The sequence below is a fragment of the Protopterus annectens genome, chromosome 17.part0 (genome assembly GCF_019279795.1).
Source record: "Protopterus annectens isolate FY-2018-M chromosome 17.part0, PAN1.0, whole genome shotgun sequence".
Classification (NCBI taxonomy): Eukaryota; Metazoa; Chordata; order Ceratodontiformes; family Protopteridae; genus Protopterus; species Protopterus annectens.
The window spans coordinates 87416538-87439502 of NC_056751.1; the positions used below are offsets into that span (position 1 = coordinate 87416538).

General features: G+C 40.2%; 1 protein-coding gene across 2 annotated transcripts in view; it reads right to left on the reverse strand.

Annotated features, from left to right (window-relative positions):
* POLR1E (RNA polymerase I subunit E) overlaps positions 1-22965 on the reverse strand; it is a 970793-nt gene that overhangs the window by 213305 nt on the left and 734523 nt on the right. For both annotated transcript variants that reach the window (XM_044059632.1, XM_044059633.1), the window contains one exon: positions 8571-8652. In XM_044059632.1, coding sequence (XP_043915567.1) covers positions 8571-8652 — 82 coding nt within the window. The remainder of the gene's footprint in view (positions 1-8570; positions 8653-22965) is intronic.

Here is a 22965-nt window from a genome sequence, read left to right on the forward strand (position 1 = left end):
ATTCCAATATAAGTTTCACTGATATATATTCATTTATTCCTGGGTGTGTAGTTGCATCAGTCATAATTTGCCAATAGCATTCCCTGAATGATAGATGCCCCTTGATGTTACCCCCTCTAGGATTGACCTTAATTACTTCTAAAATACAAAACCTAAACTCATGCTCAACTCCTTTGTTTATTATGTGCTTTGCTAAGGCATTTTTCTCATCTTTTTTTCTAATAGAATATGTGTGTGCATATATCCTTTTCTTAAACTGCTGTTCAGTTTTTCCTATATAATAGGATGGACAGGCAATACATTTGGCCAGATATACTAAATATTTAGTATTACAATTTCCCTTCTTTGTAGTTAGTCTAGTCTTGTTATAATTTCCTAATACTATCTCCTTTTCTTCTATAATATATTGGCACTGATTGCATGCACCACATTTCTTAGTACTGCCCGTATTGCTGGTCACATTTCGTTTTGAATTGTTCTCCAAAAGAGATTTCAAGTTCTGTCCCATTCTGTAAACAAACCTTGGTTTTATTCCTAATATTTCCATCATCTCATCATTAGTTAATAATATATGCCAGTGATTCTTAATTTCTTCTATCTTATTACTATATGGACCATATTCTATGACACAGGACCTACCATATGTGCTTGTGTTCACTCTTTTCACTAATTCCTCTTTGTTAATTGTAGTATTCTTATACTTGGTTCCCAACAACGGTACATACTTTTTCCCCCATTCACTAATAACCTCATTATTCACCTTTTCCATCATTGTACTTTTGTATCCCCTGTCAGTAAATAGTGAGGTAATAAATTGAATCTCTTTCAACATATCCCCATATTCAGATGTCATTCTGAGTGCCCTTATGCACTGTCCTTTGTAAATATTTTTCTTTGTCTTAATAGGATGACAACTTCTGTAATCTAGATATGAATTGGTAAGAGAATATGCACACACATATTCTATTAGAAAAAAAGATGAGAAAAATGCCTTAGCAAAGCACATAATAAACAAAGGAGTTGAGCATGAGTTTAGGTTTTGTATTTTAGAAGTAATTAAGGTCAATCCTAGAGGGGGTAACATCAAGGGGCATCTATCATTCAGGGAATGCTATTGGCAAATTATGACTGATGCAACTACACACCCAGGAATAAATGAATATATATCAGTGAAACCTATATTGGAATTATGAGTATGGTACGCATTTATTTTTAAGCATAGTATAGTTCTAATTATCCTTTTATCATCTTATCATATTTTTATTGTTATTATTATTAGGAATTTATACATAGTGTTTTAATGTATATATTCATTCATGTATTTATTCATTTATACATTTATTTATTTAAACACATAGGTATTATTCTATAATAAAAAACATTTTTTAATAGGAGGTTTTTAATTCACCCACCTCAAGCAACACAATTTTTAATGGGGTTAGAGAGAGTAATTATAATATAAAAAAATTTTTAAGAAGATATAAGTATATAAAGTAGGAATGTATCATTTAGTACAAATTAATTTTACAATTAATTTTGTACACAATTTTGCACATAGTACGACATACATTGGTATTGGTGTATACAATGTATTTGATATGTATATTAGGAGCACACAGTCTATATATTTTTTATTAAGCAATATTTTTTATTAAACTTAAGCAATTTATATATTTTTTATTAAACTTATGTAACTTATGTATACTATGTTAAAGTCATATATTTGTATATATATTATTACAGGTTCTGATTTTTTGGCACTATAGCTTTAATTTATTTTAGCGCCAATTCAGCTATTTAAGCTGTGTACGTGTTGAAGCATTGTTCTGAGGAAGCATTAGTGTGTGAAGCGCTTAACCTGGATTGTTTTTGTGTAATAAAATTTGACATTATCTGGCCGTGATTACAGAATTGTACATTTTGGTACTTCTACTTGAAACGCTTTGGCAGTTCCAAATATTGGCGGTGTTCGCAGGTTGATTTCCTGACTCATTGGCGTTTAGCGTGTTTGTACGCCACCGCCATCCAGGAAATGGTATAAATGATTTGCAGGGGTGTTGGGGGCACAACCCCCCCCCATGAGTGGTGCAGGATGGCTTGCCCCCCCCCCCGCAAAAATGTAAAAAGGACTGTGTGTATTTTATATATATATATATATATATATATATATATATATATATATATATATATATATATATATACACACACACACACACACACACACACACACACACACACACACACACACATCATAACAACACTAGCACAAAAGTATAAACAACTATTTAAAAACTCAAGAAACTTTTGCTATTTTGGAAGGAACATAGACTCTAGACTATTCTCAGTGTTTTGGTCAGTGTTTTATTCATTTAAATCACATTTTGAGCACTTTCGTTCATTGCAAAGTTTTCAGTCGAACTTCATCAGAAAATAACATAAAATGAACCTAGGCTTATTTTTTAACTGGTGTGGCAAGTGGGGGATGGGTTAAGGAGTTCCCCAATCCATGAACCTAGGCTTACTGTTTAACTGGTGTGGCAAGCGGGGGATAGGTTAAGGAGTTCCTTAATTGATGAACCTAGGCTTATTGTGTAACTGGTATGGCGAGCAAGGGATGGGTTAAGTAGTTACCTAATCCATTTAAGGACACTGGAAATGCTCAGGTTTTCATTTAGTCCTTGGGAGGGTGTCTGCTTGCAATTACATCTGCTATTATAACTCCTTAACTAACAGTAAGTTGTCTTCCAAAGTGGGTTGGTAGTCTTTCAGGGATCTGTGACTTTTTAAATTGCTGCAAACTGGAATCCAGAGAACTATGCCTGGCTAGTGCGTTGTAAGGGTCTTGCTTCCTGATGGCTCCCATATGTTCTTTTATCTGGATCTTAGGTAGTCTTGTGGTTTTTCCAATGTAGTATGCTTCACACTGAGAGCATACTTGCATGTAAACCATGTTGGGTGAATAACCATCAGTGGGGTTGTGACACCAGGGAAATACTGCCAGTCCAGCTATCTGGAATTTTGTAAATAATTATATGTCATTTGTAAATATTAATATGATTCATATGCTTATTTTACAAATGTAAGAGAACTATATGTTATGTGCATATTATACTACTGGTGCAGAAGTGTGTGTTGAACTGTATACTGAGCTTCAAGAATGTAACCACAGTGTACTCTACTGGAAAAGAACAGAAATGCATAAGGACTATGTACTTGTACAAATGTGTGTTTTCATAGTACAAGCTGGAACATACAGAGTTAACTTGCAAACCCTCAAGAAAATAAGTGGAAAAGTAAAGTGTTTCACAATTGTGTTTCAGTGCAGCAAGCAGACACAATGTCTAGAGCTAGAGGTTTTCCTATTGCCTTGAAACAGAAATACTTACTAGATTTAAAATGTAAAGTGTTTTTATTGCTCTGTGACTTCCTAGCAGCTGCACATCTGAGAGGTAAGTATTTCTGACACAGATGTTAAATTCTAAGTATCTGTTTAGCCTGGGAACTGAAGGCAGATGACAAAGAGCAATGGCATCCAAAGCTGACCCAGCAGTAATATCTGATAGTAATTTAAGAACTCTCTCAGAGACAGATTTTGTATTCTGCATTTGTCTTTGGACCTGGAAACATCCTCTCATCAGCACTTGCCTTGCTAACATTAAGTAATCAAGATACAGTAATCTCTCTTAGAGACAGATATGAATATAGTAAGATTAACTTAGATGTTTTCTGTATTTATTTGAGAATGCCCTGCAATGTTGTTTTAAACTATTTCCTGTGATTCTGAACTCTGTAGTTACTGTATTGTTTGAGTATTGTCTTGTTCTTTTATTATTTATTTTTAAATATATTTAAACCTTTTAATAGGGGCTGGTTTGTTTAGAGATATTTAAGCTCTTAAGAGTACTTGCATATGTATTTGGTGACACTGTATAGGCCACTCCAACAGCCTTAGTCTTGGTCACACTTACCATTTGGATAATAGTAACATTACACAGTAGGATTGGACACCCTTTGGTAAGGATCTTAGAGTAGCTGATAAGTAAAAATGACTGGTGGCAGCTGGTACTACCTTATAGTCTGGGCAGAAGGAGGCATATCTAATAAACCTGTGCCAGCCTTTCCCAGTTGAGTGTGTGTGTGTGTGTTTGTATATCAATCAAATCTCAAAGTGTGCGTGTGTCAGCTACTTGGACACGGACACAAAGCACTGGTTGGACAGAGAGGGTGCTGGAGGACTTAGCGTGGCCACTCAGCTGAGATCTTAATCGTACAGCTGTGCCAGTGGGGAGTCTTATTAGGGATATGGAGAAAGAAGGAGAAACCAGCCCCAGACTGACTGTGATCTCTGTGTGCTCTTAAGGGAAACTGTACTTTACTGTGTGTGTACTTGTCATCTTCCCAATGTGTATGTCCCTCACTGCTGCTAGTGGTGAGGATGGAGGCTCTCTGATTACTGGGCCAGTGCAAAGGTGTCACAGGCGTGGTGAGACGTACTGTAGGGGTTTGAATGATAAAATCGCATCAGTGGCATTTTCCGCATTGGTGCATGCCTTGCGATGTGTCAAGGGTGTGTGCCTTGCACATAGTATGACATACATTGGTATTGGTGTATACAATGTATTTGAGACACACACACACACACACACACACACACACACACACACACACACACACACACACACACACACACACACACATACATACATCATAACAACACTAGCACAAAAGTATAAACAACTATTTAACTATTTTTGATTCAAAAGTGGCTTTGAGGGACACGTTCTTTTTGTAGCAGAATTTTGGTTGGTTTCCAAGGATTAGAGCTAGCTCTGGGTGCTCCGCTATGAGTGCCCAGTTTTTAATGAGAATGTCTTTGATGCTGGTAGCATCTAGAGAGATGGGCAGGGGAAGACTTTGGGTGATATCCTCTGGTGCCTGAGCTTTGGGGTGGAATCCGTGTTTAAGGATAGGTGGGTACAGGGTTTCTCTCCTTTTGATTACAAGACTAGATCCTGTGGGTAGTGCCTTTCCAGGAAGAAGTCCTTGAGGCACTGGCATTAGAGGTGGAAATAATCTTCCTCACTAACAATGCTGCTTAGCAATATGTACTGCCCCTTCACAAGGTTCTGCTTCTTGAAGGGGGAGGGGGTGCTTGCTGTGGAAATAAAGGTAGTTATTTTGGCAGGTGCTCTTTCTATGGAGGGTGGATTTAAAGGTCTTGGACTGGGGATCTAGGGTTGATACCAGATCTAGAAACTGGACTTGGGTTCCTCTTCCTGAAACTGTGAACTATAGGAACTGGATGCTGGCTTCAATCTCCTGAAGGAAGGTTTCCATCTCTGAGCTGGTGCCTTTTCACAAAAATAGGATGTCGTCAATAAAGTGTCTATACAAACCAACTTTCTTGACTCCTTGCAGTTGGGTAAGGGTCTCCTCCTCCCATGCGCTAAGGACGAGGCTTGCTTATTCAGGGGCCATTTTGGCCCCCATGGCTACTCCTTGTTTTTGCTGGTAAATTTCTTTGCCATATATAGATATATATATATATGCCACGGTGGTACAGCAGTAGCGTTGTTGCCTCAAAGCAAGAGGTTCCCCTGTTCGATTCACGGCTGGAGTGCCTTCTGTGTGGAGTCTGCATGTTCTCCCCGTGGTCGAGTGGCCTCCGAAAGACATGCGTGAATGGGCGTGCCTTCACTGAAGATTGGGCATTGGGCTGGCAACTCGGCACCATAAAATATTTACTGCCAATCATTAGTGGATCTGAGTTCCGCTGTGGCGACCCCTAACCGGGAAAAGTCGAAAAGACAAACAACATATATATATATATATATATATATATAAATATGGGTCTACTTTTAAATTTTGAAGTTTCAAAACTTCAAATTTCTTATGGTTGAGACCATAACATCGAAGTTTTGAAACTTCGAAATGTAAATAAAAAAAATAGAATCTTTATTTTTTTTTTTTACAATTTTGCACCCCCCCCTCCCCCCGCTAATTAAATATACCAACTCTGAGACTGCACTACAGCTAGGAAAACGGTAAATATACAGTTCTGCACTGTATAGCAATCTCTATTTTAACTGCTCACACTTTTAAAACTTCAATCTTATGGTCTCGACCATGAGAAATTTGAAGTTTTGAAACTTCAAAATTTAGAAGTAGACCCATATATATATATATATATATATATATATATATATATATATATATATATATATATATATTACGAGCTACGTAGCAGCATAATAATATCGCGGATGTTACGTATCATGCATCTGGCAAGTAGATGCAGAGGGATAGATACAGGGAGACTATTTAAAGAGCCAAGACTGTCATGGAGCATTTGTGTGTATGTGTATATGTGTAACACAAAAATCTACATTTTTTTCACGTTTTTGTGGGGGGGGGGGCAAGCCTCCTCCACAGCCCACACCCCCCTGCAAACTATATATAGCAACTCCGAGATTGCACTACAGTGAGGAAAAGGGTAAATTACCTGATCCTCATTGTACAGTTTGATCTTGTCTTGATTTGCATTTTTGTGTTGTGTTAATTCGATAAAGTAAAGTAGACCCATATATCTGTGTGTGTGTGTGTGTGTGTGTGTGTGTGTGTGTACACACACATGAACATACATACATAATGTCATACTACGCCTGGGACTCAGAGATATGGACTACAGCCACTAGCTACTGCAGGAAGGTGCAGTGTAGATGACTGCAGAAAAACTGATTCACAGACATGTATAACCACAATGAGGAATACCTTATCATCTGCTAATTTGAATGTTTCTGAATCCTGGGCAATTACTGCCAGTGTTAAAAAGTACTTTTCTGTGGCAATCACTGGGGGCTTATTCATCATGTTGGCAGTGGAATCCCTTCATTCACTCTCACACACACTTGCAGATATTCATAGAGGCACACACACAAATGTATTCACTCAATTGGATATCCCCACTTGAATGTGCATAGACATATTCATCCATTCATATACACCCCCCACACACACACACAGTACTCTCAATCCTCTAACTAACCCCCCTTCTGTGATTCCTCAGGCAGACCCAAGCACACCATGCTTCCAACTACTCCTTTTTGGCTTTACTTCCCTCAACCTATCTGCAACAAGGGTTACTGTGAGGGGTTGGCCACTTGTGCTATGGCTGAGAGACTGCAGTACGCTTTTCAGAATCCCAGCGTATACTTAATATGCAGTTTTATTACTGCCTTAAATATAGAAATTAAAAACTTTTCTTCTCAGCTAATTAAGGTGTGTAACACATTTTTCACGATAGAATAACGTTTTATTATTACTAAATTAATGTCATCAAAATTAAAGCTTTAATCAACCACAATGCCCAAATTTCTTACCTCTTCTTCCTCAAATATAATACAATCATCTAAGTCATATAGAGAGTTTGTATTACATTTACCAACTTGTATCACCCTACATTTCTTATATGTACATATACAAGAAAGACTTCTGAAGAAGAAGGTAAGACAGTGCTAAGGGACAAGTTAAGAAAAAAGACACAGCACAAAGTGGGACAAAACCCTCAATAACAAGAGAACCAGTAAACAAACTGTTATGAAACAACAACAAAAAATTGTGTGTGTACATGTCTGGGAGACGTTTTTATATAGCGGTAAACTGTACAGAAAAAAAATAGAAATTAAGCTTGAAAACTGTAAAACCTTTTTCAAAGCAGGAAAGAAATAGGGTGGGTGGGGAGGCAACAGTCTATTTGGGATTAGGAGGACAAGCAACTGGAAAGAAGTTCTAAGCGCTGACCAAGCTAAATGCTTGTGGCAAACGTCCTGATGACCCCTGCAGCTTGAACTCTACAATTATCAGTCACTTACTGAAGAAAACATACTCCCAAATTCAAATAGTGGTTCCAGTGCCTGCTGTATTATGAGTTGGCAGTGGTGGATAGGAGTAAGTGATTATTGCCTCACCCTACAGGAGAGAGGTGGCTCTGGCTTGCCTTACAAGTGACACCCAGTAGGACCACTAGGTGTTCAACCTGTGGAACTTGAGCCTAACAAGCCCACTCTGACATATGAAACTCACACATTAAGCTGACAGGAATTCATCATGCAGAGGCACACTTTCTCTTAGATGACAGAAATATGGGAGCTTGGAGGAGCATCAGCAGAAAAGGGGGAAGCGCAGTCTTCTATCAGTACAGACAGACTATACGCCACTCCACAAGTCCAGCAAACCTGGCCTGCTCCCCACTACCCAACGTTCACTACAGAGTGGACGAGCTAGTTGTAGATTCCTTTGCAGGAGTGAGTAGGGCATAGGACTCTCACCCTGCTTGGTGATTCCTGGCTCCCACTACTGCAATATGCCTGGACCAACAGAGTGTGGGTAGAGGAGCCGTCAGGCTTGGTTTTGCGGGAAGAAGGAGATAAAACGATGAAAAGGAAAAAATGAGAAGAAAGCTTCCTTCCTACAGATAAATTTATAAATACACTGTTACCATGACAAAAGGCTTTTGAAATCTGTACTAAAATCTTTGCACTCAACATGATGAAAAAATTATAAGTCATTACCTGCCACTGCTGTAATTCACAACAGTGAAATTCTTCAATAACTTCATGATTATGACATGTGGTATGTTTTCTCCAAGGCCAACTGGTATACAAAAGAAAGAAAATTCCACACATTAATGCATCTCAGAGACATAATGATATAAAATACACATCTAAAGACAGTAAGACTCATGAAAATATCAATTTTTTTTCTGGAATGTGGTCTAATCTACTGAACTAAAAAGTGGCAAAAAAACAAATAAGATCACAAAGCTAAGCTACACAAGGAGGAAATCCTAATTTCTGAATTTCCAAGATGGCTGCACACGGATCAACAGCAACTGAGAAATTGGAGCCAGAGATACTGTCAACTTGAGTATAACACAGCTACTGGCTAGTAAGTACACTGCCTGGATGCTGCAAAGAAGAAATTAAGACAGTCTGAAAGGAAATCAACTAGAAAAGGTAAAGAGTAAACACTGACTGGAAAGAATCCTGCAGCTGTTCAGCAAAAGCAGTTCAAGCTCCAGCTTTGGTGCAAGACATGGCTTCCTGTAATCTAGAGGAAAAATAAGGCAAATATGCTCAGAGCTGATTAAAATGAATGAAACCCTGAAGGAGTATATCAACTCAAATAACAAGAACATAAGCAAAAAATGGAAGAAGCTTTAAACAAATATTCAGATGAGCTGATAAAACTGCAAAACTCAGAGGCCAAAATGAAGTAAAGGCTGGCTGAGTATGGGACTGTTCGAGAGGAGATGTTTAAAAAAATAATAGAATTAGAGGACAGAGCACAAAGGGAAAATCTGAGATTTTCTGCTGTACCAGAGAAACTAGAAGGAACAAACCATTAATTTTAAGAAAGCACAAATAAGCAACTAGACTGACATTCCATAGATGGCACTATTAATTGAAAGGGTACACCATGTGTATGCTCCAAGTATGGCCATAAGAAAGTAGCTAAGACCTTTATTAGTAAAGATACAAAACTACCAACACAAAGAGTCGACCTTGACAAAACTACAGCAAAAGGGCAAAGTATTAAAAGTTGGGGAGTGTTTGTGGAAAATGATTATTCACTGTACACTAGGCAGAAGAGAAAAAAAATGTATTCCTGTAATCAAGGAATGTGGAGAGGCAGGTGTGAGATTTAAACTGCTGTATCAAGTTGCCTTCAGAATATTTTTTTCCTGAAAGATCAAAGTCATTTTTGATGCAGAACAGGCTAAAGAAAAAATGCAAATGTCTGTCCAAAAAAAAAAAAAAATTAACCATCAAGCAGAAGGTGTCAGTGCTTCTCATTTTGATGATAAAGCCCATGGAAAGATTTTGCCAGTCAAACCTTTTCTACTGTTGCAAAGGAGAATGCTTGAGAGACAGACAAAAGTACAGCAGCTGACTAAAAAAATCAGGAGCACTGTGGAATTCAAACAGAATCTAGAGTTGGAAGATGGGGATGAACAGGAAGAAAACTAGCAACATGGAAATTAGTGAATAAATGTGAGACTGCAAAACATCAATCGCATTTGTGAACTAGGTTGTATAAGAATAAGCAGAAATAGTGGACTTTTTGACTTTGCTAAACTTGTGAGGAAATGAAAGGCATTTGCCTCACTTCATGAAATTAATGTCTGGAAGGATTCTGAGGAGAGAAGAGGAACTTTTCTTTTCTTTACAGTATTTTTATGAAACTTTTCACAATATAAATTGCATATTTTTCAGTAAAGTATTTTAAATTATTCTTTTATGTGACAAAGTTATTAAACAGATGCCTTTTTTCTTTCTTCCTCCTCTTTCTTTCTTCTTTTTTGAGTGTAAAGAAATGTAGGCACTACAGTGTAAAAAGAGAAGAAAGGTTAGACAAAAGCATGTTTAAGTCAATAGGCTGTAATCTTGGGTTGTTGAGGTGGGAGATGCGGTATAAAAGTACACAGATCAAAATATATGTAGAGTGATGCATTTACTCTTACTTTTGCATAGATGAATGTATGGATTAAGACCCTTGGTTTACTCTAATAACAAATTTTAATTGAAAACAAGTAAATATGAGAATACTGAATACAGTGCAAACTTCCTTCAGCAATATGTGTTTCAGCTTGTCTTTTAGGCTGCAACAGAGAAATACATTTTTCTCTTTTTGTACTTTTCCATAGAGGCAAGCTGATAATAGGGCAATAAAAGACAGTATACTTGTTTTTTCAAGGCTAAAAGTTAATGATTTCTGAAAGTATGCAAATAGTTTTCACATTCTGGGGAGGGGGAATAGAGATTAAATAAGAACAAACACCAATTAGTTTAAGAAGAAGAATAGGTAATAATGTCTTAGCATGGATAACTCCAATTTCAGGTTAACTAGAGCCTGTATTAGCAGGTCTCTATTTTGCACAAATGCTCTCTTTAGGAGGGTTAACTGAAGATGTGCAAGTTATACATGTTTTTATTAATTTGATAGGTTAGGGGTGTGTTCTGGGTTTGTGTTTGTTTCTGTGTTTGAAGATTTTCATTAAAACAAAACATCTTGTAAAATGTATCATAGGTTTCAATGTCGGTAAGTAAAAAGCTGTATAAAGGATTTTTCTCCAAACATTAATGGGTGGGTGTATTACAAAAGATGGAATCAGACATTTAAAAAAGCTGTCATATATAATAAATTAGAATAATGACTTCTTACAATAATGGCAACACTTTCCATTTTATCTAGGAATGTGAATGGTCTCACAAGTATAGAAAAAAAGGAAAGAGCATTTGTAATCATATTAAGGAATGTGGAGTGCAAATAGTAATACTATATAAGACACATTTGGGAAGAACCAAGGATGCAACTTTCATAAAGAAAGGCTTTCATGATGGATAATTTGCAGAATATCAGGGACAAAGGAGAAGAGGAGTACTTACATTAATCACTAGATGAATTCCAGTAGTGATAGAAGAGGGAAAAAAGATAATGGCAGATTTGCAGTAGTAAGAGGCTATTGGCAAGGGATGAGGATTACACTGGCATCTATTTATATTCTACCTAAAGCTATTTTGGATCTTAAAACATTTTTGGGAGAAAGCAGCTTTCAGCAGGGAATATTACTTACAGGTGGGGACTGGAATTTGATTTGCAACAATGAGAATGTATCTGGGGGCTTAGAAGGGAAATATAAAAATGAGGGTTGATTTCTAAAGAAATGTATAAAATATTTAGTATGAAATACATGGGTTTAATAGAAGGAACTCAAATAATTTGCATATTATTCCCCAAGGTAAAATAACTGGGCTACACTTGATAGAAATTATATTTCACAAGAACATGCCTATTTAATTGAGAGCTCCCATTGGATTTCTCATTGCATTTCTTTCATTTACTCCTCATGTGGCTCTCCTTTGCTTGGACCAGTTATGGCTCATTCCACCAGGTTGGTGGCCACTTCAGCTGCCCTTCTAGCTTGTCCAGCTTTGGATGACATTTGTGCAGTAGCAACCTGATCCTCTCCTCATGCCTTCATCTCTCATTACAAACTTGACTTAGTTTCTAGGGGAAAGGCTTCCTTTGGCTACAATGTTCTTTGGCATGTCCTTCCTTGAGACCACCTAAGAATTTTGGGTAGCTGGGGACTCTGACCTGTATGATGAATGGTGACCATGATAACATCAGATTAATAGTTATGTACTCACCATAACTTGGTATCTGTGCTATCCACAGACACCATACATCACAGTCCCACTCTCCAGCCCCCCCGACGGATTGGCAGGATTTTGGTGGACCTTTTCTGGTCATAAGTGTCTTCTTTCTCCAGGGCAACTCGATCTGAAGGGTTAGAGGGCAGCAGAGCATTATGGGAGGGGAGGAGCTTATGATAAGCTGTTGTCTAAGTGTGCCGGCTCGTATCCGATGTCGGATCCTAGACCTATATGTGATGAATGGTGACTAGGGTAACATCAGATCAAGAAAAATAACCACAGATCCTTGTGACAATGGAAGGTATTGCCAGGTATGCCAGGTGAAGTAGGGCACTGAATGTGTAACATATGCCAGCACAGCTAGCTGGAATGTTGTAAAAAATTATATATCATTTGTATAACAAACTGATTTGCACAGAAGCTTGTGTTGAAAATGTATCTGTAAAGCTGCTTTGTGTTAAAAATTTACCAAAAATGTGCCCTGCTGGACAGAAAAAGAACTATACATACATTAATTATTGTAACTGTTTAAATGTATATGTTTTAACAGAGAATACTGGAAGAGACGATGTTAATCTTAAACTTTGAAAATTGTTTGAAATTAAATTACTTGTCTTAGGCCATAAAGACTATCTTACACTCCTCAATGCAGCCAGAGACAAAAAGTATGTACTAGGAAGCTTCCTGCACTGTCATTTAGGTGGACTAATTGCTACTTTAGAAGGGTGCAGGTTTGAAATTGTTTTATGACTTCAAGAAGCTACATCAGATCTTCGCAATGCTCTGTGTGTGTGTATTATTGACATGTATGTGCTAAATTCTGAGAGCTGCTAGCTAAGGGGAGGACGCATGGGAAGCAGACATCACATGACCAGACGTGTACGATGTTATTCTGTAATCCATGACTAAAAATAATGTTTAATACTAGGTGAGACTGAAGTCTCAGAGAAGTCTGTTCTTAGAACCTGACAAAGACGGACCCCTCATCTACTTCTTCTTGCCTTGCTCTAACAAGTGACCAGGGAATAGTAAATTCTTTAGATCAGTCAGGAAAAAATATAGTTAGATTAGTTAAATACTGTTTCTCTGTACCTGTGTGAATCTATTTGTCTGCGTTATTTTAATATTTCCTCTGAATGAAACTCTGGTGTTTACTGAAAATAGATATTTAGTATTTTCATGTTCTTTTACTATTTATTATTAAATATATTTAAAATGTTCATTGTGGCTGGTCCTTTAGAGAATATTTTAAACTTTGAGAGGACTTCTATCTATTTGGTGATGCTGTGACCACTCCTGGAGGCCTTACTGCACTGGCCAAACACTGTTGTTTGCATTAATATTAATTTAACTCAGTATAATTGGGTACCCTTGTAACAGCTTTAGAGTAGCTGGCTTTTTGGTGTCTGTTGGTAGTGTAACTACCTTATAATCTGGACAGAAGACAGCATAGCTAATAAATCTGTGCCAGCCATTCTCAGGTGTGTGTGTGTGTGTGTGTGTGTGTGTGTGTGTGTGTGTGTGTGTGTGTGTGTGAGAATATCAAATCTGAAAGTGTGTGTGTGTGTGTGTGTGTGTGTGTGTGTGTGTGTGTGTGTGTGTGTGTGTGTGTGTCAGCTACTTTGAGCAGGGACACGAAGCACTGGTTTCACAGACAGGATGCTAGAGAGCTTGGACACTCGGCTGAGGACTCAACCCTACAGCTCTGCCAGTTTGGAGTCTTACTGGGGATCTGAACAGAGGGGGAAACACAGACAGTACAGTTGCGTACACTTACCATAAATCTAGATGTTTGAGTTTATTCACTGTTGCAGTCATTACATTTGGGTAATCTGCTGGCAGGTTGCCCTCAGTCGGCCTGAATTTCAAAGTCTTGGGTCTTGTGTCGGTTGCTGTATCCTCTTCCATGACGTCAGGTCGTCAGGGGTATAAAACAAGCAGATAATGCCATTTTCTTTAGTTTTTCTTGCCCCAAATGTCAGGTGCCCCCAAAAAGGTAGCAAAAATATATATATATACATGCATCAATATAAACTTTACCTTCATCTACAAGCAAATACACCACATAGGTTGTAGAAGATAGAGAAGGAAAGATAAACTCCAGAATGAAAGGAGGATGGCAGGCGAGTAACCTGGGCTGCAACAGTGAATACACTCGAACATCTATGTTCTTCGTGTTTCACTCCTGCAGTCATTTCATTTGGGTAGAATCCCAAAGCTATGGTTGGGAGGCTGGAGCTAAACAGCATTAGGTGAGGCTACAAGGCCCTGCAGAACTGCAGTGGCAAAGCCTGCCCTGGACTTAGAGTAAAGAGGCAAAAGGTAATGCTTTGTAAAGGTGTGAACAGAACTCCAAGTAGCAGCCTCTAGAATGTCTTTGGTTGGTACTCCTCTGAGAAAGGCTGCTGAAGTAGCTGCAGCTCTGGTGGAATGAGACCTAATGCCCTTGGGCAAAGGTTTACCATGGTGTAAGTAGCAGAAACAAATGCAGTGGCGTATCCACTTTGAAACAGTCTGCTTTGAAATAGCCTTTCCTTCTGATCCTGTAGCATATATCACTAGTAATTGCTCAGTTTTTCTTAGAGCTTTAGTTCTGCTCAAGTAGAATCTTAGCTATCTGTGTACATCCAAGGAATGCAGAATTCTCTCCCCTTGTTCTGTGGATTTGGATAAAAGGTTGGCAGATGAATAGTTTGGTTAAGAGCCACACTGGAAACCACCTTTGACATAAATGTTGTATTTGTCCTCAGAGACACCCTGTCTGGGTAAAATATGATAAAAGGCTCCACAGCCATGTGGGCCTGTAGCTCTGAGACTCTTTTAGCTGAAGTAATTGCTAGTAGCAGAGCTGTTTTCCATGATAAGAACTTTATATCAGCAGTAGCAGCTGGTTCAATGGAGGCAGGGTGAGCTTTTGCAACACATAATTGAGGTCCCATGCAGGTATTGGTGATCTTCTAGGAGGCCTTAAAATGTTGGCTCCTCTAAGATACTGCTTTAGTAAAGGATGAGAAAAGATTGGTGGCTCTGTATTGTAATGATCCGAAATGGCAGAGGCATGGATTTTAACTGATGAGAAAGATAGGCCTTTGTCAAGCATCTCAGTAAAGTATTGTAATATTTGAGGAATATTTGGTTCTGCTGTATCAGTTCCTTGTGCTTGGTTCCAAGCACAGAATCTCTTCCATTTATCAGCATAAGATTTCTAGTACTAGGCCTTCTGGCTTCCAAAATGACATCCATCACAGCTTTACTGAGAGGTGTTGTTTGTATAACTACGTGATCAGTCATGCTAGCAGGTTCAGTGTCTGGAGTTGATTGTGCAGGATCTGATTGTTTTGCTGGGACAATAGTTGAGGTCTTTGAGGTAAGGTCCAAGCTGGGTATTGACACAAGTTCCTTAGGATTGGGTACCAGTATTGGTGGGGCCAATCTGGGGCAATTAGAATCATCTTTGGTTTCTCTTGTCTGACTTTTAGGAGGACCTTGGGAAAAAGAGGCAGTGGAGGAAAGGTGTAAACTGTTTTTTCCAACTGAAGGATAGGGCGTCCACTTTCCATGCTTGTCTGTGATAAGTCCTTGTGCAGAATATTTTCAATTGATAATTTTGAGGGGAGGCAAATAGATCTATGTATGGGCTCCCCCATTTCTTTGTTATCATGCTGAAGACTTGTGGATCTAGTTTCCACTCATGAGGATCCATAAGGTTTCTGCTTAAATCGTCTGCCAGAGTATTTTGCTTTCCTGGCAGGAATTGAGCTTGAAGATTTATTTGGTAAGTCAAAGCTGTGTCCCACAATGCCATGGCAAGGGGGTATGAGTGCGTGCCCCCCTGCTTGTTTATATACCACATGACTGTGGTGTTGTCCGTCTTTATCAGTAGTTGTCCTGGATGAAGTAAGTCCTTGAAGACTGTCAGGGCATTTTGAACAGCTAGCATCTCCTTCTGGTTGATATGTAGATGCATTTGTTTTGGGGTCCATATGCCCTGAATGCATCTTCCCGCCATGTGGGCCCCCCAGGCACAATCTGATGCGTCAGTTGTTAAGGTTTGGCTGGCAGGGGGTAGAGTGAAGGCCCGTCCCAAGTTTTGGTGACATGCCTTTGCCCACCATAGAAACTCCTGTTGTAGGCAGGGAATGAGAGGAATCATTGTTTCCAGACTGTGACAATGTTGACTCCATAAAGTTTTTAGGTACCATTGAAGTTTCCTCATATGCAGTCTTGCATATGGAATTAGTAGGAGGCAGGATGCCATGAAGCCCAAAGCCTGCAGAATTTGTCTTGCAGATAACTGGGTTTTTGTTGCCATCAGTTTGAAGTAAGTAGTCAGTTGCCTTTGCTTGTCTGGCGTGAGGTAAGCCATCTGGGCAATTGTATTCAAGCTTGCACCCAAGAATGTTATCTTTAGAGAGGGTACCAGTTGTGATTTCTTTTCGTTTATTGGGTACCCCAGGCATGTTAGAAGCCTTTTCACAAATGCCAGGTGTTGAAGAAGAATGTCCTTGTTCTCTGCTTGAATGAGACAGTTGTCCACGTAAGGATATATTTGAATACTTCTTTGTCTGCAAAATGCAATTACTGGTGCTAGGCACTTTGTAAAGACCTTGGGTGCAGTAGATAAGCCAAAGGGCAGTGAAGAGAAATGGTAATGCATTAAGCCAGCCTTGAATCGGAGGTATCTTCTGCACGATTGCCTTATTGGGACATGCAGGTATGCCTCTTTTAGGTCTGATGTCACCAGCCAAGCATTCTTGCCCAGCATGAGCAGAAGTTGCTGCAAAGTCAGCATTTTGAATTTTGGAATGTCCAGGTATGTGTTCAAAATCGATAAATCCAGTATTGGCCGCCAGGCCTTGTCCTTTCTGGGTACCAAGAACAGTCGAGTAAAAAACTTGTCCTTTTTCCTGTTCTGGTACTGTCTGAATGGCCCCCATATCTATGAGGGATGTAACCTGTTTCTGTGCCTCTGCCCATTGATTTTTTGGCAGATCTGGCCAACCATCTGCCATTGGCACTATGTGGAAATGGAATCTGTATCCCTGTGATACTATGCTTAGCACCCACTTGTCCTGAGTTATTAACTGCCAATTTTGAGCAAAAAGTGCTAGTTTTCCCCCTAAGAGTGCTGCCAAAAGATAAGTGCTTGGTGAAGGCAGAGGGAAGTCATTGGGACTGTTTTCTGTAGGTTTGCGCTTCATCTCCTCCAGATTTGGAGGTAGAAGCACCCCATTGCTTTCACCTGTATGAATCTTGTGCCTGGTATCTGGAACCCTTAGGGCATCTGGATTTGCCCCTCTGAGCTCTGTCTGACACAGGAAAGGACCAATTTATTGTAGGCCAGTGTCTACCGAATCTTGGTGGCTGCACTTGTAAGAAGTCTTTTACAGTTTGCATAGACTTAGCTTTGTCTTCCATTTTCTTTAAAACCTCTTCTGCCTTACTACCAAACAGAGTATCATGCTGTAAAGGTGCATCTAGAATTTAGCTTTAACATGATCAGGCAAATTTTGTTCCTTTAGGCAGGCATGCCTCCTAATCACAGATCCAGTAACTGCGGCACTGCAGGAGGCCTCTAAAGAATCAAAACGACATTGCAAAGTATGCTTTCCAACCTGTTCAGCTGCATGCAATAATTCCTGCAATTCTTTATTTTCTGCACATTCAGAAATCAACATAATTTTCTGTTTCAGCAATCCCATAACATGTTGTTGATACTTGAGCATATGAAACTGGCAGTTTAAGGCCCTAACTGCCAAAGGTGCAGCTGTATAAACCTTTTTTCTCCATCTATCCAGTGCCCTTGAATCTCTGTCAGAGGGGGTAGGATTTTTTGCTGTTGAGGCCTCAACTCCCTTTGGAGCCTGTGAAATAGTTTCAGGATCAGCAGCAGGATAAAAATTTGTGAGAGTCTGGGACCCAGTAATATCTGTCAGGCTTGCTGGGAGCCGGAGGTAAGGAGTCAGGAGTCAAACTTGACTCTGAAAACACATCATCCAGAATGTCTAAAACAGGGGGTATGGCTAAAGGCCTGTGCTGAGGGAGAAGAAGGAAATCCCTGAGCCTCTTTTCTGATTCTGAGAAATCTTGACTCTCCTAGTGAAAATGCTCCCTAAAGTATGCAAGGTTTCTCCAAATGAATAATCCTCAGGAGGTGATGCAGATGGTATAGACTCCTCTGCATCAGAATCCTCATAGGGAGGAATAGATAATTCCTGATCAGAAGAGGAATCACAAGAAATAGAAACCTGATCTGAAGATTCATAATCAGTGTCTTGCCTAGCCCTCTTATCTGGAGGGGGATGGGAACCCCTGATCAAGGTAAGAAGGGCTTCAGCCATTTTGATCACCTGTTTTTTAGGCATAGAGGCCTCTGCACGTGGCTCATGCGTCGTTTTTTTAGTTTTAGAAGTTGCTTTTGTCTTTGGTTTTGCAGCTGTCATCGGTTTGATATAAAAATGTTGAGGTCTGAATACACCCGCAGAAGCCGGTGCCTGCTCAGCGGCTCCGGACCCATCCAAGGGAGATACATCCGTGGATCCAATACTTTGAATATCTCGCGGCATGCCAGACTCCACATGGATGTCGGTAGGGGCCTGCAACTCGAAAGTAACGGGTATGAGGGGCTGCGAAAATGCCTCACTGTGTACCGGCGACTGGCTTCGGAGAAGCTTCGTCGTCGGTTTTGGACCTCGACTGTCTCTGTCATTTTCTTTGCATTTTTTATGTACTCCGGTAGTCTGATTGCTATCCGACAACATTTCTGGGTAGTTAAATCTGTTTCCAAAATACTTTGAGGCAAAACTATACAGACGCTTAATAGTGCGTTGGTTAAATCTAGCACAAAACCGACAGCCAGGCACATTGTGATCAGGGCCTAGGCAAGGAATACAGTATAAATGGAAATCCTTATGAGGTATATGCTTCCCACAAGTAATACAATTATTAACTTTTTATGACATCGGTATGGAGCAAGAAAAAAGTTTCCCCAATAGGGTACTTAGCTTTAGTGAAGACTTCAGTTCTGAAACTCAAACTTGAATATTTCAGGAGTTGGCTGACCAGCACTTGCAAAATACTTCTGCTTCGGGGACCACGTGGCAAGAAAGACTAAAGAAAATGGCGTTGGTTGCTTGTTTTATACCCCTGACGTCATGGAAGAGGAGACAGCAACTGAAACAGAACCCAAGACTTTGGAATTCAGGCCGACTGAGGGCAACCTGCCAGCAGATTACCCAAATGTAATGACTGCAACAGTGAAACACAAAGAACATCTGGGATTGAGTGTGTTCCCTGTGTGCTCGTAAGGGAAATTGTACTTGATGCAGAGAGCTGTATCTGGAAATAGTGTATCCATTTTTGTTCCATGTGAACATCCCTCTCCAGTGCCAGTGGTGAAGATTCAGGCTCCCTGATTACTGGCTCAGACAGGGGACGTCACATAGTGGTAAGCAGCGGTAAGGCTATTAATTGACCTTCTGCAGCCTGTAAGGCAGTTGTTACTAAAGGTCAGTCCTGTCAGCAGCAAGAAGGCAAATTTCATTTCACAACAGTTTTATTTATTTTTTGTTAGTTTAGTTTCGTCAAGGAAAGCAGGCAAAGATGTCAGTAGAGGATTATGGAAAGCTGACAAAGAACCAGTTGGCTAAGATGTGCAAAAGCAAACGACTGGTGCATGCCAACCTGACTAAAGAGGAAATTATTTCAACCTTAGCCACAGCTCAGACCAGCAACCAGAAAGATAACCAGTCTGGTGATGGGGATTTGCAGCCCTCAGAAACAGTACAGTTCACCTTTTCCTCAGAGGACTTAAAACTCCATTTGGACTTAGAGAGACTTGAACTGGAGGCCAAACGTTTGGAATCAAAATCGGCACAGAGACTGCTGTGTTTGGAGGCTGAAGAAAACGAGAAACAGATGAAATTAGAATCAGCTGAGAGACTGTAGTATTTGGAGACTGAAGAAATGCATTTGTGGAGGCTGAAGAAATTGAGAAGTAGCATCAACATGAGAGGGAGATACTGACTATTCACCAGGATAATGGGGAAGGGAATAACTGAACTCCAGAAGCAATAAAAGTCAGTAAATTTCTTCCACAGTTTACAGAGGGTGATAATTTTGAGTTTTATTCATATATTTGAAACACTATGTGAGCAGTATAATGTTGACCAAGGGCTCTGGGTATGGTTCCTAAACTCTCTTACTCCATGGTAAAGCTGTAACTGCTGTTTCTAAATTATCTGATATTGACTGTTTAAATTATGATAAAGAACTATTTGTTGAATGTTTTAAGTTAACACCTGAAGCTTACAGAAAAAAGTTTCTTGAGCACAGAAGCAAGGCAGATGAAAGTGTGTGTGTGACTATATTGCTGAGTTAAGCATTTATTTTCACAGGTGGGTGAGTGGGTGCCAGGTCACCACTTTTGAATGGCTGGCAGACCTTTTGGTGAAGAAACAACCCCTTAGCACTTTGAGGATATGAGAATCTGATTGTCAGACCAAAAATCTAACACTGTGGATAAGCTGGGGAAAAAGAGGATCTCTACTTAGCAAACAGGGCATCACTGCGCAAGAAAGGGATACCCAGTGCTGCACATGGATATAACAGAACCCATGATGGACAGCCTAAACCACCCCAACAGAGTCCACCAGTAACAGGGGAAGCCACTAGTTCAGGTACATGGACGGATCAAGGGTTAAATGTTGTAAATGTAAACAGTGTATCATATAGATGTCCATAGAGACAAGGTAGGGAACAAAAGGTGGGGGAGCCAGCAAGGGGAATAACAGTACACCAGAGGTTAGTTTTCTGGAGACAACAGGGGTACCAAACTATCACCAGAGTTATATCCTATTTTACTGGATGGAAAACAGGCCACTGCTAAGCCACACAGCCTATGACATACCCATTGTGAAGACTGCATTGGTTGTAGAGGAGTAGTACTTGCTTGGGCAGTCTACTTCACTGAGAGCTTTAGGAGGGACCCCATTCCAAATGCCTTTGGCCAGGGTTCACCTTGACTGGCAGGATGGAAAAGGAAGCAAGCAAGCAAGTGGGTATGTTCCTGCAGTTGTATTGATAGGGAATAATTTTGATAATGAAGTACCTTGTATGCATGCAGTTACACGCGGTCAGGCTTGGAGACAGCAATGTGGGTTTGGAAGTCTGGGGGAGACTCAGACAGACCTCACACCTGAAGTCAGGTTTGGTAAGGTAGTTATTTCATGGATGGAGCTACCCTGTAGTACTGAGCCTGAAGGTGAGCCACAGCTGCTGGTAGGTACTGATGTTCCCTTCGGCAGAGTGACTGCAAGGGCAGAGGTGAATGGTAGTACCCAGGTTGACAGTGAGGTACCGCTGTCACAGGATACCAGACTTCCTGTGGAAGGAGAGATGGAAAGAGTTACAAAAACAGTTGAGACAGGCTCAGCTCTTGGACCCTACATTATGAGGTATGAGGAAGGTAGCTAGGGAGGCACCTGATTCTCAAGGAAAAGTGGAATCTGTATACTGGAACAAAGGGTTACTGTATAGAGAGTGGATCCTTCAGGGAGGGCTAGAGGATGAGGTAATACAGCAGTTGGCAGTGCCTACAGCTTACTGTCTGGCACTTCTAGCCATAGCCCATGGCATTCCTTTTGACATCGTATGGACATAAAGAGTATCAAGAGACATATTATACAGAACTTTTACTGGCCTGGGATTACAAGGGATGTAACAGGGTAATGCAGGATCTGTGAGCAGTACCAAAAAGTAAGCAAGGCAGGAGACAAGGTCAAGGCTCCATTCATGCTTTTGCCTGTGATTGAGGAGCCATTGCAGAGCGTAGCTATGGATACTGTGGTGTCTCTGAATACCCCAAGCTCCACAAGGAAGACACATATCCTGGTAGTAGTAGATTATGCTACTAGATACCCTGAGGCAGTGGCTATGTCTTCCATCGAGGCAGAAAAGGTGGCAAATGCTTTGTTAGAGATTTTCAGCATGGTAGGTTTCCCAAGAGAAATACTGACCAACAGAGGTGCCAATTTCATGTCAGACCTGCTGACTTGTCTGTGGAACTGCTGTGAGGTGAAGTATTGCGGAGAGGTTAAACTCTGCACTAAAGATCATGCTATGGGCATTTGCAGACCGGTTTGAGAGAGACTGGTACAAATATTTGCCTCATCTGCTGTTTGTATACAGAGAGGTAGCCCAGGGATCCACATGTTTTTCACCCTTTGAATTGCTGTATGGACATAGGGTGGGGGGGCCTTTAGATTTGTTTCATGATGAGTGGGAGGGATTAGTGTGAATTCCACAAGAAGTCTGTTGTGGCATGTGTCCTAAATCTCAGGACAAGGCTTAGGGAGCTGATGCGCTTGGCCCAGGAGAACCTGGCAAGAGGCCAACAGCAGAAAAAAGTTCTGGTACGACAGGAATGCTCAAGACCAAGAGTAGGCTGTGGGACAGTAGGTTATGGTTCCCATTCCTGTGTGACACAATAAGCTGCAGGTAGCTTGAGAGGGACCCTTCAAAGTTGTAAGGAAGGTCAGTGATGTTAACTACATGATAGAGCCACTAGGCAGGAGAGGGCCCAAATTGTACCTTGTTAACATAATGAAACCTTACCAAGACAGGAATGCCCTGATGCTAAGCATTTGCAGTAGGAGGCAGGAGGAGTCTGACGGGGATCTATGGCTACAATAAGCAGCCAGCAAAATGCCAAGTTACTATGGTGCAGCCTTGGGCTGCAGGCATATGA